The sequence below is a fragment of the Cherax quadricarinatus genome, chromosome 68 (assembly GCF_038502225.1).
Source record: "Cherax quadricarinatus isolate ZL_2023a chromosome 68, ASM3850222v1, whole genome shotgun sequence".
NCBI lineage: Eukaryota > Metazoa > Arthropoda > Malacostraca > Decapoda > Parastacidae > Cherax > Cherax quadricarinatus.
In genome coordinates, this window is record NC_091359.1 from 15077172 (window position 1) to 15096197 (window position 19026).

General features: G+C 40.2%; 1 protein-coding gene across 3 annotated transcripts in view; it reads left to right on the forward strand.

The window, feature by feature from the left end:
* Positions 1-19026, forward strand: part of Nmt (N-myristoyl transferase) — a 79883-nt gene that overhangs the window by 35002 nt on the left and 25855 nt on the right. For all 3 annotated transcript variants that reach the window (XM_053789614.2, XM_070099708.1, XM_053789615.2), the window contains exons 7-8: positions 5829-5953; positions 6889-7233. In XM_053789614.2, coding sequence (XP_053645589.1) covers positions 5829-5953; positions 6889-7233 — 470 coding nt within the window. The remainder of the gene's footprint in view (positions 1-5828; positions 5954-6888; positions 7234-19026) is intronic.

The window sequence follows — 19026 nt, forward strand, 5'->3', positions numbered from 1 at the left end:
ACTGCTGCTTCATGTTGTCTGCCACTGCTGCTTCATGTTGTCTGCCACTGCTGCTTCATGTTGTCTGCCACTTCTACCTCATGATGTCTGTCACTGCTGCTTCATGTTGTCTGCCACTTCTACCTCATGATGTCTGCCACTGCTGCTTCATGTTGTCTGCCACTGCTGCTTCATGTTGTCTGCCACTGCTACCTCATGATGTCTGCCACTGCTGCTTCATGTTGTCTGCCACTGCTGCTTCATGTTGTCAGTCACTACTGCTTCATGTTGTCTGCCACTGCCACCTCATGCTGTCTGCCACTGCTGCATGTTGTCTGCCACTGCTGCTTCATGTTGTCTGCCACTGCTGCTTCATGTTGTCTGCCACTGCTGCTTCATGTTGTCTGCCACTTCTACCTCATGATGTCTGTCACTGCTGCTTCATGTTGTCTGCCACTTCTACCTCATGATGTCTGCCACTGCTGCTTCATGTTGTCTGTCACTGCTACTTCATGTTGTCTGCCGCTGCTGCTTCATGTTGTCTGTCACTGCTACTTCATGTTGTCTGCCACTGCTACCTCATGTTGTCTGCCACTGCTACCTCATGTTGTCTGCCACTGCTGCTTCATGTTGTCTGCCACCACTACCTCATGTTGTCTGCCACTGCTGCTTCATGTTGTCTGCCACTGCTACCTCATGTTGTCTGCCACTGCTGCTTCATGTTGTCTGCCACCACTACCTCATGTTGTCTGCCACTGCTGCTTCATGTTGTCTGCCACCACTACCTCATGTTGTCTGCCACTGCTGCTTCATGTTGTCTGCCACTGCTACCTCATGTTGTCTGCCACTGCTGCTTCATGTTGTCTGCCACTGCTACCTCATGTTGTCTGCCACTGCTGCTTCATGTTGTCTGCCACTGCTACCTCATGATGTCTGCCACTGCTGCTTCATGTTGTCTGCCACCACTACCTCATGTTGTCTGCCACTGCTGCTTCATGTTGTCTGCCACTGCTACCTCATGATGTCTGCCACTGCTGCTTCATGTTGTCTGCCACCACTACCTCATGTTGTCTGCCACTGCTGCTTCATGTTGTCTGCCACCACTACCTCATGTTGTCTGCCACTGCTACCTCATGTTGTCTGCCACTGCTGCTTCATGTTGTCTGCCACTGCTACCTCATGTTGTCTGCCACTGCTGCTTCATGTTGTCTGCCACTGCTACCTCATGATGTCTGCCACTGCTGCTTCATGTTGTCTGCCACTGCTACCTCATGATGTCTGTCACTGCTGCTTCATGTTGTCTGCCACTGCTACCTCATGTTGTCTGCCACTGCTGCTTCATGTTGTCTGCCACTGCTACCTCATGTTGTCTGCCACTGCTGCTTCATGTTGTCTGCCACTGCTACCTCATGATGTCTGCCACTGCTGCTTCATGTTGTCTGCCACTGCTACCTCATGTTGTCTGCCACTGCTGTTTCATGTTGTCTGCCACTGCTACCTCATGATGTCTACCACTGATGTCGCCAAAGAATCGAACATTTCTGCTATTTTGAGCTCAATTTCAAGGTACTTTTCATCGTGAAACTAGTTAAAATCATATTTACTTTTTTAGTATATCTTCCATTCTATCACATGAGACCATATAAAATGAGAATACAACCATAAAATCCATACGAAAATACATATACCGCTAAGTGGAGGCTAATGGCTGAGAAGTGAACTCCGTTATTTATGGTCCGATTTCTTTCATTTTTGGTGTACGTTAAGAAGCATCTTTTCGTCATACATTGCCCAAGTTTCAATAAGATAGTCCAACAAACAGCTGAGATCCAACTCCCTAGATCAAGAGCAAGAGCCCCCTCACCAGTGTCAGTTAACCTCCCTTGAGGCCCGCTCGCATCTGGAAATTTTGCTCGTGTCTGGAAGCAAAAAATTGAGCGAGCAGCTGCTTGTATCTGGGAAAACTCACACACGGATGCACTCGTAAGTAGAGGTTCCGCTGTAGTAGTACGTACTGTAATAACAAGTGAGCTTCTGAAGGCCGTCACTAGATGGCATTGAATACCAGAACAATGCGGGAGCAGGAATGGCCACTTCCACTTGTCACATAATGGCATATTTTATTCATTCATGAGTATATATCAGGTTTCTGTTATTTATATTGTTTATTATGTCATACTAGATCACTTGTGATAGATAAATAAGTCGTAGAGTTGATATTAGCGTCATATTGAAGTAGTATTTTGTCTTGTCTCCAAACAATAAACTCTTCTCTGCCACCACCACCACTATGTAGCCACATACGAAATGACATATTTTATTCATTCTAGAGTATATATCAGGTTTCTGTGTTATTTACATTGTTTATTATGTCATATTAGATGACTTTTGATAGATAAATAAGTCATAGAGTTGATACTAGCGTTATGTTAAAAGTATTTTGTTCTGCCTCCTGAGATCAGGAATTCTGCTGGAATGGATTAATGGCATTTCAGTTAATTTAAATGAGGAAAATTGACTCAGCATATGAGCACATCAGGATACGAGCAAGGTCACGGAACAGATTAAACCTGTAAGCTGAGGTTCCACTGTACATATAAGAAAACTGTTCATAAAATCAAGGTGGATCTACAGCGTCAATGCGCATGTTTAACCCTTTGACTGTTTTGGTATAGGTACTCAAAAGTTCTAGTGGCTTCAAATCGAGCAGAAGAAAGCTGGTAGGCCCACATGTGAGAAAATGGGTCTGTGTGGTCAGTGTGCACTGTATAAAAAACTCCTGCAGCATGCAGTGCATGAGAAAAAAAAGCTCCAACCATGTTTTTGGATTAAAATGCTGACTTTGAGGCGTATTTTCAGAATTTTTATGGTTATATTCTCATTTTCGTAGTCACATTTGATAGAACTGAAAACATATTATGGAAATAGAGGTGATTTTGATTGGTTTTACTATGAAAAGGACCTTGAAATGGAGCTCAAAGTAGGGAAAATGTTGGATTTTTGCTAATGTTCAAGAGTAAACAAATGATGTCATTGTCCAATAAATGTCCAACTAGCCATTGTAATATGCAGTCATGAATGTGTTGACATTATTTATACAGTTATTGCAACATTGCAGTAGTCTGCATAACAGTAAATCTAATGTTTGAATAAAAATTCAAAATAGAAAGCAAGAGTAATATCAGAGGAGCCTGGAGATGTGACTGATGAGCAAAGAAAATGTTATTTTAGAGCCAGGAATGTCTGCATTGTTCATTCTGGACCCTATTTTGAAATTGGCATATTTTTTAATTTGCATGAAATTGGCCAAATTGCCAATTTCTGACCACTTTATTGGGTAGTTGAAATTGGTAAATGGGCAGTTTCTTGTACTCAGTAGATAGAACAAATGGAGTTCTGAAGAAATAGTTACGAATTTGGTCAACTGGAACAATGGAATTAGCTGAAAATAGGGTTCAAAGTGGGCGAAATCGCCGATTCGTGTATATCATCAAGGTCGTTAGCTTCGTGAGAGCATAATTCTGTAAGTTTTCCATCAAATTTTGTACTTTTGGTGTCATTACCATCGGGAAAGGTTCTCTTATCATTTCATAAGAAAAAAAAAACTTTTTTTTTTTCATATATTTTGCGACGCCAGAAGACACCTCAGGATTTGGGGTTGCAACAGTCTAAGGATTAATGACTGACACTATGGTATACCGTGTAAAATTCTGAAATCAGTAATAGAAATCATACACCCCTCCATTATTAAAATACAGTACCACACTTTAAATTTAGAAATCTTTTCTGAATAACAATTTGGAAGTGCTGTTCTTTGAAAAAAATTTACTTCAGAAATCATTTTGAATTCAAGATTTGAGAGAAGCATTCTTTATTATTCAGAATAGAACCAAATTAAAAAAATGTGACAGCCTCGAAAAATAATTTGATCACTCTGCAAATTTTAAGCCATTCAGGGTCTATACCCCTGATCTGAAATTTCTCCACAGGTTTCAAGAATTTTCAATATAAACTTTTGTTGTTTTTCTTATGAAATGGTAGAGAACCTTTCTGAATGTAATGAAACAAAAAGTACGAAATTTGATGGAAAATTGATGAAATTATACTCTCGCGAATTTTGCTGCATTGGCGATATTTATGCATCGACAATTTTGCCCACTTTGATTCTCATTTTAGGTCAGTTACATTATTCTAGTTGACCAAATTCTTAGCTATTTAACTAGTATTACTTCTATTTTATGGATTCGGTACAAGAAATTACCCAGTCAACTATTTCAGCTACCCAGTAAAGTGATCAGAATTAGTAATTTGGCCAATTTCACACTAAGTTCAAAATATTCCAGTCTCAAAATAGGGTCCAGAGTAAACAATGCAAGCATTCCTGACACTAAAATAACATTTCCTCTGTTTATTAGTTATGTTTCTAGGCTTTACAAATGAATTCCATTTTGATTTGTTATTCATATAATGAATTTTTATTCACACCAAAAAATAGAAGATGTACTGCTATGCAATATTGTAATAATTGTATAAATAATATCAGTACATTCGTGAACGCACATTAGACCCACCAGCTGACATGCGTTGGATGCGTGACATTTTTCGTTTACTCTTGAACGTTGGCAAAAATTGAACATTTCCACTACTTTGAGCACAGTTTCAAGTCATTTTCAGTAAAAAAATCAATCAAAATCATCTCTATTTCTGTAATGTATCTTCCATTCTATCAAATGAGACCAGGGAACCATGAATACAACCGAAAAAACATACAATAATACAGTGGACCCCCGACTTATGATCAGCTCCCAACTCAAACAATTATGTAAGTGTATTTTTGTAAGTGCTTTTGTAAGTGTATTTTTGGGGGTCTGAAACGGACTAATCTAATTTACAATATTCCTTATGGGAGCAAATTCGTTTGGTAACGGCACCCGAATAGCCTTCTGGAACGAATTAATATCGTAAGTTGGGGTCCACTGTACACCGCAAACTTACCATTATAATCCAAAAACATAGTCGCACTTTTTTTTGTCTCGTGCACTGTGCTGCAGGATTTGTTTTATATGGTGCACACTTACCACATAGATGCATTCTCTCATATCTAGGGCCAAATTGACAGCTCACAGCTTATCTGAGTGAGCTGAGCTCATAGTGTACAACTATGCCTTGGACCCTGACTTCAAAGCTGTAGAGCTATGGGACAGACCCTCAAAGGGTTAAAGATTCTTTATTTCAGCACAATACAATGTTTGTACAAGGGTGAATGACATTTAGGTGCACATGCAGAAAGCTCCTAAGTATGCAGAGCATTTCAGGCAAACTTAAGTCTATCTTAAGATTTTTTTTTTTTTTGCAACAAACTGGCCATATCAAGCTGAGGCAGGGTGACCTAAATTTAGTAATTTATACGAAAGGGGTTACTAGCCCCTTGCTCCTGGCATTTTAGTCATCTTGTATGACACTCATAACTTATGGAGGAAGAATTCTTTTCCATTTCCCCACGGAGATCTTAAGATTAATTGGCACTATCTAATTGATTGCTTATACACACAGTCTCTTAGGTGGTTGTAAAAATAAAAATAGGAGTTACAGTAAATACAAGAGAATTTAAAATCCTATTAGTACATGCTATATGGCTTTTATCGAATTTGTTTTAAGAATTACAGGTTTGATTATGATTATATATAGGTAATGAGGATACTAGCATATTACCTTAATGTGAACACATCCATTATTTTAATGGTTGTGAGGATTATATATATTGAGAATAAGAATATATTGTTTTCCATATGCTTTTGACAGTGGGTATTGTGTTTGTGGAGTTCTTATACTGTGAATATTTGTTCCAGCCAACAGCAAATGGTAGAAATTAATTTCCTCTGTGTACATAAGAAGCTGCGGTCGAAACGCCTGGCACCTGTTTTAATTAAGGAAATAACCAGAAGGGTTAATCTGACTGGTATATTTCAGGCAAGTTGCAATTATATTTATTTTTGTGTGTATGGAATTAACTATGTGTAGTAACAGGAGCACAGTTATAATCATGGTGTCCTATCTGTTAGACAGAGCTGGGTGCGAGCTTTGTCTTGTCTAGCTGACCTACGGTCGTGGCTGTCTTGGTGGGTGTAATTACTGGACGCAGTTTTCTCTGTGTCACCTCCAGTAATTCCACCCACCTGGATAGTCTCCACTGTAGACCAACTAGGCAAGACCAAGTTTCCATCCAACAAGGTCGCTGGGGGTGGCAACCGCTGATTACTGCCGTATCTAAGTGCCTCTGCAAAGACAGTGATTATAGTATATGAATGATGGTGAAAGTGTTGAATGATGATGAAAGTTTTTTTTCTTTCTTTTTGGGTCACCCTGCCTCAGTGGGAAATGGCCCATGTGTTAAAAAAAAATTATTTTAAAGTTTCTAATATAGTAAAACTTGGTATATATGTGTATACTGGGGCAAGACCCTAACAGAAATGGATACCCTAATTTTAATCCAATAATTTTAAATTAAAATTGCCGACTTTTTTTTTTTTTAATAAAAAAATCTTTAAGCACATATTTTATGATGGTAATAAGATAAAGAAAAAAAATTCCCATCAATACTTAACCAATATATGAAGGTCATTGACCCACTGACAACAACATGGTGCTGTTATTTTTTTATTTTTTTTTCCTTAATCCTGTTTCTTTAATACTAATTTACTTCATATTTCTAACAGACATTGTGTTTTTACATAACACTTTCCAGCATTTATTTCCCTCAAGTTATAATTTTTAAATCCTAGTTTGTTATTCTCTTGTTATTTTTTCATCAGTTTTTATTTTCAGTCTTCTATATACAGGGATTAAATTTGGTATTGCTGTTAATTTGTTGAGGCTCTTGTTTACAAATAACCTTTCCCATGCAGGCAGTGTACACTGCTGGTGTGCTGTTGCCGAAGCCTGTGGCATCGTGTCGCTACTGGCATCGCTCACTCAATCCAAAGAAGCTAATAGAAGTTAAATTTTCCCACTTGGGCAAGAACATGACTATGCAGCGAACTCTGAAACTGTACCGGCTGCCAACAGAAACAGTGACACCAGGTTTCAGAAGATTAAAGTTGGAGGACATTGATGGGTGTCATAAATTATTAGAAGAATATTTAAACAAGTTTGATTTAGCACCTGTATTTAGTAAAGAAGAATTTATTCACTGGTTCCTCCCACAGGACAAGATCATAGACAGTTATGTAGTTAAAAACTTTGACAAAGTTACTGGTGAGTTTTTTTTTTTCTAAACTGAAAAAGGCTTAATTTTCCCTACCTAGTATTTTTTATTCATATTTATATTTTATTACAATTGTTTCAGTTTTTTTAAAACTGATGGATTTTAGAGAAAAAATGAACATCTTAATGTTTAAATAAATGGTTTAGAAAACCAACAAGTTAAGTGAGACATGAGCAGTATTTGTGTGTCTTTATTCTGGAAAGATTTTGTCACCCAGTGGCTTCTTCAGTCCAATGCAGAGAAACCATGGAAGATGAGGGGTGTGAGGTAATCAGTCCCTCAGTCTGGAGTCAATATGTTCAATCCATGAATCTTCATGGACTGAACACATTGACTCCAGGCTGAGGGACTGATTACTTCAAACTCCACCTCATCTAACACTGTTTCTTTGTCTTGGACTGAAGAAGCCACTGGCTGGCAAAACGTTGTCAGAATAAAGACACCCAAATGTACAAGTTTAATCAACTTTTAATGCACACACCCTAACCTGGAGCTTCTCCCAATAATATATGATTGTCACTTGTTAAACATTAGCTGAGAACCTTGATGCAATTTACTATGTAACAGAGGCCATTTATGAATTTGTTAAAAGTACCATGTGTTAGTTTTTCACTTACGATAAGTAATGTACTGCATGTTTTTGTTTATTTATTATTCAAGTGTAAACATACAAGCTTAGTTCATAGACTATCTTTATATCTTTCTTTCAACAAACCGGCTGTATCCCACCGAGGCGGGGTGGCCCAAAAGGAAAAATGAAAGCTTCTCCTTTTACATTTAGTAATATATACAGGAGAAAGGGTTACTAGCCCCTTGCTCCTGGCATTTTAGTCGCCTCTTACAACACGCATGGCTTACGGAGGAAGAATTCTGTTCCACTTCCCCATGGAGGTAAGAGGAAATAAACAAGAATAAGAACTAGTAAGAAAATAGAAGAAACCCCAGAGGGGTGTGTATATATATGCTTGTACACGAGAGAGAGAGATTCTGGGAAATGTTGAGTGAATGCGTGGGGAGTTTTGAATCAAGTGTGAGAGTAATGGTGGTTGGGGATTTCAATGCTAAAGTGGATAAAAATGTTATAGAGGGAGTAGTAGGTAAATTTGGGATGCCAGGGGTAAATGTAAATGGGGAGCCTTTAATTGAGCTATGTGTAGAAAGAAATTTGGTAATAAGTAATACATATTTTATGAAAAAGAGGATAAATAAATATACAAGGTATGATGTAGCACGTAATGAAAGTAGTTTGTTATATTATGTATTGGTGGATAAAAGGTTGATGGGTAGGCTCCAGGATGTACATGTTTATAGAGGGGCAACTGATATATCGGATCATTATTTAGTTGTAGCTACAGTTAGAGTAAGAGGTAGATGGGAAAAGAGGAAGATGGCAACAACAAGTAAGAGGGAGGTGAAAGTGTATAAACTAAGGGAGGAGGAAGTTCGGGCGAGATATAAGTGACTATTGGCAGAAAGGTGGGCTAGTGCAAAGATGAGTAGTGGGGGGGTTGAAGAGGGTTGGAATAGTTTTAAAAATGCAGTATTAGAATGTGGGGCAGAAGTTTGTGGTTATAGGAGGGTGGGGGCAGGAGGAAAGAGGAGTGATTGGTGGGATGATGAAGTAAAGGGTGTGATAAAAGAGAAAAAGGTAGCTTACGAGAGGTTTTTACAAAGCAGAAGTGTTATAAGAAGAGCAGAGTATATGGAGAGTAAAAGAAAGGTGAAGAGAGTGGTGAGAGAGTGCAAAAGGAGAGCAGATGAAAGAGTGGGAGAGGCACTGTCAAGAAATTGTAATGAAAATAAGAAAAAATTTTGGAGTGAGTTAAACAAGTTAAGAAAGCCTAGGGAAAGTATGGATTTGTCAGTTAAAAACAGAGTAGGGGAGTTAGTAGATGGGGAGAGGGAGGTATTAGGTAGATGGCGAAAATATTTTGAGGAACTTTTAAATGTTGAGGAAGAAAGGGAGGCGGTAATTTCATGCACTGGCCAGGGAAGTATACCATCTTTTAGGAGTGAAGAAGGACAGAATGTAAGTGTGGTGAAGGTACGTGAGGCATTACGTAGAATGAAAGGGGGTAAAGCAGCTGGAAATGATGGGATCATGACAGAAATGTTAAAAGCAGGGGGGGATATAGTGTTGGAGTGGTTGGTACTTTTGTTTAATAAATGTATGAAAGAGGGGAAGGTACCTAGGGATTGGCGGAGAGCATGTATAGTCCCTTTATATAAAGGGAAAGGGGAAAAAAGAGATTGTAAAAATTATAGAGGAATAAGTTTACAGAGTATACCAGGAAAAGTATATGGAAGGGTTATAATTGAAAGAATTAGAGGTAAGACAGAATGTAGGATTGCAGATGAGCAGGGAGGCTTCAGAGTGGGTAGGGGATGTATAGATCAAGTGTTTACATTGAAGCATATATATATATATATTTTTTTTTTTTTTTTTTTTTTTTTTTTTTTTTTTTTTTTTCCCCAACAAGTTGGTCGTCTCCCACCGAGGCTGGGTGACCCAAAAAAAGAAAGAAAATCACCAAAAAGAAAATACTTTCATCATTATTCAACACTTTCACCACACTCACACATTATCACTGCTTTTGCAGAGGTGCCCAGAATACAACAGTTTAGAAGCATATACGTATAGAGATACACAACATATCCCTCCAAACTGCCAATATATATGTGAACAGTATTTAGATAAAGGTAGGGAAGTTTTTATTGCATTTATGGATTTAGAAAAGGCATATGATAGAGTGGATAGAGGAGCAATGTGGCAGATGTTGCAAGTATATGGAATAGGTGGTAAGTTACTAAATGCTGTATAGAGCTTTTATGAGGATAGTGAGGCTCAGGTTAGGGTGTGTAGAAGAGAGGGAGAATACTTCCCGGTAAAAGTAGGTCTTAGACAGGGATGTGTAATGTCACCATGGTTGTTTAATATATTTATAGATGGGGTTGTAAAAGAAGTAAATGCTAGGGTGTTTGGGAGAGGGGTGGGATTAAATTATGGGGAATCAAATTCAAAATGGGAATTGACACAGTTACTTTTTGCTCATGATACTGTGTTCATGGGAGATTCTAAAGAAAAATTGCGAAGGTTAGTGGATGAGTTTGAGAATGTGTGTAAAGGTAGAAAGTTGAAAGTGAACATAGAAAAGAGTAAGGTGATGAGGGTATCAAATGATTTAGATAAAGAAAAATTGGATATCAAATTGGGGAGGAGGAGTATGGAGGAAGTGAATGTTTTCAGATACTTGGGAGTTGACGTGTTGGCGGATGGATTTATGAAGGATGAGGTTAATCATAGAATTGATGAGGGAAAAAAGGTGAGTGGTGCGTTGAGGTATATGTGGAGTCAAAAAACGTTATCTATGGAGGCAAAGAAGGGAATGTATGAAAGTATAGTAGTACCAACACTCTTATATGGATGTGAAGCTTGGGTGGTAAATGCAGCAGCGAGGAGACAGTTGGAGGCAGTGGAGATGTCCTGTCTAAGGGCAATGTGTGGTGTAAATATTATGCAGAAAATTCGGAGTGTGGAAATTAGGAGAAGGTGTGGAGTTAATAAAAGCATTAGTCAGAGGGCAGAAGAGGGGTTGTTTGGTCATTTAGAGAGAATGGATCAAAGTAGAATGACATGGAAAGCATCTAAATCTATAGGGGAAGGAAGGAGGGGTAGGGGTCGTCCTCAAAAGGGTTGGAGAGAGGGGGTAAAGGAGGTTTTGTGGGCTAGGGGCTTGGACTTCCAGCAAGCGTGCATGAGCGTGTTAGATAGGAGTGAATGGAGGCGAATGATACTTGGGACCTGACGATTCTGTTGGAGTGTGAGCAGGGTAATATTTAGTGAAGGGATTCAGGGAAACCGGTTATGTTCATATAGTCGGACTTGAGTCCTGGAAATGGGAAGTACAATGCCTGCACTTTAAAGGAGGGGTTTGGGATATTGGCAGTTTGGAGGGATATGTTGTGTATCTTTATATGTTTATGCTTCTAGACTGTTGTATTCTGAGCACCTCTGCAAAAACAGTGATAATGTGTGAGTGTGGTGAAAGTGTTGAATGATGATGAAAGTATTTTCTTTTTGGGGATTTTCTTTCTTTTTTGGGTCACCCTGCCTCAGTGGGAGACGGCCGACTTGTTGAAAAAAAAAAAAAAAAAAACATGTATGTGTAGTGTGACTTAAGTGTAAATAGAAGTAGCAAGACGTACCTGAAACCTTGCATGTTTATGAGACATAAAAATGGACACCAGCAATCCTACCATCATGTAAAACAATTACAGGCTTTCGTTTTACACTCTCTTGGCAGGATGGTAGTACCTCCCCTGGGTGGTTGCTGTCTGCCAACCTACTACCTATGTATAATTTTGGAGTGAGTTAAACAAGTTAAGAAAGCCTAGGGAACAAATGGATTTGTCAGTTAAAAACAGAGTAGGAGAGTTAGTAGATGGGGAGATGGAGGTTTTGGGTAGATGGCGAGAATATTTTCAGGAACTTTTAAATGTCGACGAAGAAAGGGAGGTGGTAATTTCATGCACTGGCCAGGGAGGTATACCATTTTTTAGGAGTGAAGAAGAGCAGGATGTGAGTGTGGGGGAGGTGCGTGAGGCATTATGTAGAATGAAAGGGGGTAAAGCAGCTGGAACTGACGGGATCATGACAGAAATGTTAAAAGCAGGGGGGGATATAGTGTTGGAGTGGTTGGTATTTTTGTTTAATAAATGTATGAAAGAGGGGAAGGTACCTAGAGATTGGCAGAGAGCATGTATAGTCCCTTTATATAAAGGGAAGGGGGACAAAAGAGATTGTAAAAATTATAGAGAAATAAGTTTACTGAGTATACCAGGAAAAGTGTACAGTAGGGTTATACTTGAAAGAATTAGAGGTAAGACAGAATGTAGGATTGTGGTTGAGCAAGGAGGTTTTAGAGTGGGTAGGGGATGTGTAGATCAAGTGTTTACATTGAAGCATATATGTGAACAGTATTTAGATAAAGGTAGGGAAGTTTTTATTGCATTTGTGGATTTAGAAAAGGCATATGATAGAGTGGATAGGGGAGCAATGTGGCAAATGTTGCAAGTATATGGAATAGGTGGTAAGTTACTAAATGCTGTAAAGAGTTTTTATGAGGATAGTGAGGCTCAGGTTAGGGTGTGTAGAAGTAAAAGTAGGTCTTAGACAGGGATGTGTAATGTCATCATGGTTGTTTATTATATTTATAGATAGGTAGTAGGTTGGTAGACAGCAACCACCCAGGGAAGTACTACCGTCCTGCCAGATGACTGTGAAACAAAAACCTGTAACTGTTTTGCATGATGGTAGGATTGCTGGTTTCTTTTTCTGTCTCATAAACACGCTAAGATAACAGGGATATCTTGCTACTCCTACTTACACTTTGGTCACACTTCACAGACACGCACATGCATATATATATATACATACATCTAGGTTTTTCTCCTTTTTTTAAATAGCTCTTGTTCCTTTTTATTTCTTCTATTGTCCATGGGGAAGTGGAAAAGAATCTTTCCTCCGTAAGCCATGCGTGTCGTATGAGGCGACTAAAATGCCGGGAGCAATGGGCTAGTAACCCCTTCTCCTGTATACAATTACTAAAAAAGAGAAGAAAAACTTTATAAAACTGGGTTGCTTAAATGTGCGTGGATGTAGTGCGGATGACAAGAAACAGATGATTGCTGATGTTATGAATGAAAAGAAGTTGGATGTCCTGGCCCTAAGCGAAACAAAGCTGAAGGGGGTAGGAGAGTTTCAGTGGGGGGAAATAAATGGGATTAAATCTGGAGTATCTGAGAGAGTTAGAGCAAAGGAAGGGGTAGCAGTAATGTTAAATGATCAGTTATGGAAGGAGAAAAGAGAATATGAATGTGTAAATTCAAGAATTATGTGGATTAAAGTAAAGGTTGGATGCGAGAAGTGGGTCATAATAAGCGTGTATGCACCTGGAGAAGAGAGGAATGCAGAGGAGAGAGAGAGATTTTGGGAGATGTTAAGTGAATGTATAGGAGCCTTTGAACCAAGTGAGAGAGTAATTGTGGTAGGGGACTTGAATGCTAAAGTAGGAGAAACTTTTAGAGAGGGTGTGGTAGGTAAGTTTGGGGTGCCAGGTGTAAATGATAATGGGAGCCCTTTGATTGAACTTTGTATAGAAAGGGGTTTAGTTATAGGTAATACATATTTTAAGAAAAAGAGGATAAATAAGTATACACGATATGATGTAGGGCGAAATGACAGTAGTTTGTTGGATTATGTATTGGTAGATAAAAGACTGTTGAGTAGACTTCAGGATGTACATGTTTATAGAGGGGCCACAGATATATCAGATCACTTTCTAGTTGTAGCTACACTGAGAGTAAAAGGTAGATGGGATACAAGGAGAATAGAAGCATCAGGGAAGAGAGAGGTGAAGGTTTATAAACTAAAAGAGGAGGCAGTTAGGGTAAGATATAAACAGCTATTGGAGGATAGATGGGCTAATGAGAGCATAGGCAATGGGGTCGAAGAGGTATGGGGTAGGTTTAAAAATGTAGTGTTAGAGTGTTCAGCAGAAGTTTGTGGTTACAGGAAAGTGGGTGCAGGAGGGAAGAGGAGCGATTGGTGGAATGATGATGTAAAGAGAGTAGTAAGGGAGAAAAAGTTAGCATATGAGAAGTTTTTACAAAGTAGAAGTGATGCAAGGAGGGAAGAGTATATGGAGAAAAAGAGAGAAGTTAAGAGAGTGGTGAAGCAATGTAAAAAGAGAGCAAATGAGAGAGTGGGTGAGATGTTATCAACAAATTTTGTTGAAAATAAGAAAAAGTTTTGGAGTGAGATTAACAAGTTAAGAAAGCCTAGAGAACAAATGGATTTGTCAGTTAAAAATAGGAGAGGAGAGTTATTAAATGGAGAGTTAGAGGTATTGGGAAGATGGAAGGAATATTTTGAGGAATTGTTAAATGTTGATGAAGATAGGGAAGCTGTGATTTCGTGTATAGGGCAAGGAGGAATAACATCTTGTAGGAGTGAGGAAGAGCCAGTTGTGAGTGTGGGGGAAGTTCGTGAGGCAGTAGGTAAAATGAAAGGGGGTAAGGCAGCCGGGATTGATGGGATAAAGATAGAAATGTTAAAAGCAGGTGGGGATATAGTTTTGGAGTGGTTGGTGCAATTATTTAATAAATGTATGGAAGAAGGTAAGGTACCTAGGGATTGGCAGAGAGCATGCATAGTTCCTTTGTATAAAGGCAAAGGGGATAAAAGAGAGTGCAAAAATTATAGGGGGATAAGTCTGTTGAGTGTACCTGGTAAAGTGTATGGTAGAGTTATAATTGAAAGAATTAAGAGTAAGACGGAGAATAGGATAGCAGATGAACAAGGAGGCTTTAGGAAAGGTAGGGGGTGTGTGGACCAGGTGTTTACAGTGAAACATATAAGTGAACAGTATTTAGATAAGGCTAAAGAGGTCTTTGTGGCATTTATGGATTTGGAAAAGGCGTATGACAGGGTGGATAGGGGGGCAATGTGGCAGATGTTGCAAGTGTATGGTGTAGGAGGTAGGTTACTGAAAGCAGTGAAGAGTTTTTACGAGGATAGTGAGGCTCAAGTTAGAGTATGTAGGAAAGAGGGAAATTTTTTCCCAGTAAAAGTAGGCCTTAGACAAGGATGTGTGATGTCACCGTGGTTGTTTAATATATTTATAGATGGGGTTGTAAGAGAAGTAAATGCGAGGGTCTTGGCAAGAGGCGTGGAGTTAAAAGATAAAGAATCACACACAAAGTGGGAGTTGTCACAGCTGCTCTTTGCTGATGACACTGTGCTCTTGGGAGATTCTGAAGAGAAGTTGCAGAGATTGGTGGATGAATTTGGTAGGGTGTGCAAAAGAAGAAAATTAAAGGTGAATACAGGAAAGAGTAAGGTTATGAGGATAACAAAAAGATTAGGTGATGAAAGATTGAATATCAGATTGGAGGGAGAGAGTATGGAGGAGGTGAACGTATTCAGATATTTGGGAGTGGACGTGTCAGCAGATGGGTCTATGAAAGATGAGGTGAATCATAGAATTGATGAGGGAAAAAGAGTGAGTGGTGCACTTAGGAGTCTGTGGAGACAAAGAACTTTGTCCTTGGAGGCAAAGAGGGGAATGTATGAGAGTATAGTTTTACCAACGCTCTTATATGGGTGTGAAGCGTGGGTGATGAATGTTGCAGCGAGGAGAAGGCTGGAGGCAGTGGAGATGTCATGTCTGAGGGCAATGTGTGGTGTGAATATAATGCAGAGAATTCGTAGTTTGGAAGTTAGGAGGAGGTGCGGGATTACCAAAACTGTTGTCCAGAGGGCTGAGGAAGGGTTGTTGAGGTGGTTCGGACATGTAGAGAGAATGGAGCGAAACAGAATGACTTCAAGAGTGTATCAGTCTGTAGTGGAAGGAAGGCGGGGTAGGGGTCGGCCTAGGAAGGGTTGGAGGGAGGGGGTAAAGGAGGTTTTGTGTGCGAGGGGCTTGGACTTCCAGCAGGCATGCGTGAGCGTGTTTGATAGGAGTGAATGGAGACAAATGGTTTTTAATACTTGACGTGCTGTTGGAGTGTGAGCAAAGTAACATTTATGAAGGGATTCAGGGAAACCGGCAGGCCGGACTTGAGTCCTGGAGATGGGAAGTACAGTGCCTGCACTCTGAAGGAGGGGTGTTAATGTTGCAGTTTAAAAACTGTAGTGTAAAGCACCCTTCTGGCAAGACAGTGATGGAGTGAATGATGGTGAAAGTTTTTCTTTTTCGGGCCACCCTGCCTTGGTGGGAATCGGCCGGTGTGATAATAATAATAAAATAAGACTGGGGTTGTAAAAGAAGTAAATGCTAGGGTGTTGGGGAGAGGGGTGGGATTAAATTATGGGGAATCAAATACAAAATGGGAATTGACACAGTTGCTTTTTGCTCATGATACTGTGCTTATGGGAGATTCTAAAGAAAAATTGCAAAGGTTAGTGGACGAGTTTGGGAGTGTGTGTAAAGGTAGAAAGTTGAAAGTGAACATAGAAAAGAGTAAGGTGATGAGGGTATCAAATGATTTAGATAAAGAAAAATTGGATATCAAATTGGGGAGGAGGAGTATGGAAGAAGTGAATGTTTTCAGATACTTGGGAATTGACGTATCGGCGGATGGATTTATGAAGGATGAGGTTAATCATAGAATTGATGAGGGAAAAAAGGTGAGTGGTGCATTGAGGTATATATGGAGACAAAAAACATTATCTATGGTGGCAAAGAAGGGAATGTATGAATGTATAGTAGTACCAACACTCTTATATGGGTGTGAAGCTTGGGTTTTGAATGCAGCAGCGAGGAGGCGGTTGGAGGCAGTGAAGATGTCCTGTCTAAGGGCAGTGTGTGGTGTAAATATTATGCAGAAAATTCGGAGTGTGGAAATTAGGAGAAGGTGTGGAGTTAATAAAAGCATTAGTCAGAGGGCAGAAGAGGGGTTGTTGAGGTGGTTTGGTCATTTAGAGAGAATGGATCAAAGTAGAGTGACATGGAGAGCATTTAAATCTGTAGGGGAAGGAAGGCGGGGTAGGGGTCGTCCTCAAAAAGGTTGGAAGGAAGGGGTAAGGGAGGTTTTGTGGGCGAAGGGCTTGGACTTCCAGCAGGCGTGTGTGAGCGTGTTCGATAAGAGTGAATGGAGACGAATGGTATTTGGGGCCTGACGATCTGTTGGAGTGTGAGCAGGGTAATATTTAGTGAAGCAATTCAGGGAAACTAGTTATTTTTATATAGCCGGACTTGAGTCCTGGAAATGGGAAGTACAATGCCTGCACTCTAAAGGAGGGGTTCAAGATATTGACAGTTTGGAGGGATATGTTGTGTATCTTTATAGGAATATGCTTCTAAGCTGTTGTGTTCTGAGCACCTCGGCAAAAACAGTGATTATGTGTGAGTGAGGTGAAAGAGATGAATGATGATGAAAGTATTTTCTTTTTGGGGATTTTCTTTCTTTTTGGGTCACCCTGCCTCAGTGGGAGACGGCCGACTTTTTAAAAAAAAAAAGTGTGTGTGTGTGTGTGTGTGTGTGTGTGTATATATACAGTGGACTCCCGCATAACGATATTAATCCGTGCATGAGAGCTCATTGTTATGCGAAATTATTGTTATGCGAATGAATTTTCCCCATAAGAAATAATGGAAATCAAATTAATCCGTGCAAGACACCCAAAAGTATGAAAAAAAAATTTTTACCACATGAAATATACATTTTCCTACACACAAAGAGAAGGATACATGCACAATAGTAGAGTAGTACATGCACAATATATATTGTGCATGTACTACTCTACTAAATGAAGAATAAATGACACTTACCTTTATTGAAGATGCAGCAATGACTGATGAGACACTGTGTCCTGGGAGTGCCTTTTCCTCCTGAGTACTGTAGGTCCTGTTTGGCATTTTCTTCCAGAACAGGCCTTATCACACTGTGTATGCCACTACGATTCTTAAATCTCTCAAACCAACCTTTGCTGGCTTTAAATTCACCAATATGAGCACTAGTTCCAGGCATTTTTCCCTGTTCACCTGGGTGTTAGTCGACTGGTGTGGGTTGCGTCCTGGGAGACAAGATTAAGGACCCCAATGGAAATAAGTTAGACAGTCTTCGATGACACTGACTTTTTTGGGTTATCCTGGGTGGCAAATCCTCTGGGGTTAATTGTTTCTTGGTATTCTCAATAAGCCACACCAACAACGGTGCTACAGCAGCAGCAGCAGCTGACGGTGGTACAGCAGCAACAGACGATGCTACAGCAGCAGCAGACGATGCTACAGCAGCAACAGACGATGCTACAGCAGCAGCAGACGATGCTACAGCAGCAGCAGACGATGCTACAGCAGCAGCAGACGATGCTACAGCAGCAGCAGACGATGCTACAGCAGCAGCAGACGATGCTACAGCAGCAGCAGACGATGCTACAGCAGCAGCAGCAGCTGACGGTGGTACAACAGCAGCAGCAGCTGACAGTGCAGCAGCAGCTGACAGTGCAGCAGCAGCTGACAGTGCAGCAGCAGCTGACAGTGCAGCAGCAGCTGACAGTGCAGCAGCAGCTGACAGTGCAGCAGCAGCTGACAGTGCAGCAGCAGCTGACAGTGCAGCAGCAGCTGACGGTGGTACAGCAGCAGCTGTACCACCAATAGTAGCGATGGTTGATTGGGGTTTATTATACAACCTGGCCAGCTCGGAGACACGCACTCCACTTTCATACTTATCAATGATCTTTTTCTTCATCTCTATAGTAATTCTCACCCTTATTGCTGTAGGGTTGGCACTAGAAGCTTTCTTGGGGCCCATGGTCACTTATTTTCCAGAAAAAATCACCAAAAACACTGTAATAATACGAAATGTTCCGATTGTATGCTTGGATGTTACCGCGGAGGCTGGCTGGTAAACAATGCCACCGGCGGAACATGTGAGCGTGGCTCAGGCCGCACATTGGACGCGTCTCGGACGAAGGGCGGTGAGCGGGTTTTTGGGCGGTATGCGAGGCAAAATTTTTGCGAAAAAAGCGAGCGGTGTGCGGATTGTACGGTATGCGATGCGTGCGGTATGCGGGGGTCCACTGTACTTTCCCTAGGCTTTCTTAACTTGTTTAACTCACTCCAAATTTTTTTCTTATTTTCATTAAAATTTCTTGACAGTGCCTCTCCCACTCTATCATCTGCTCTCCTTTTGCACTCTCTCACCACTCTCTTCACCTTTCTTTTACTCTCCATATACTCTGCTCTTCTTATAACACTTCTGGTTTGTAAAAACCTCTC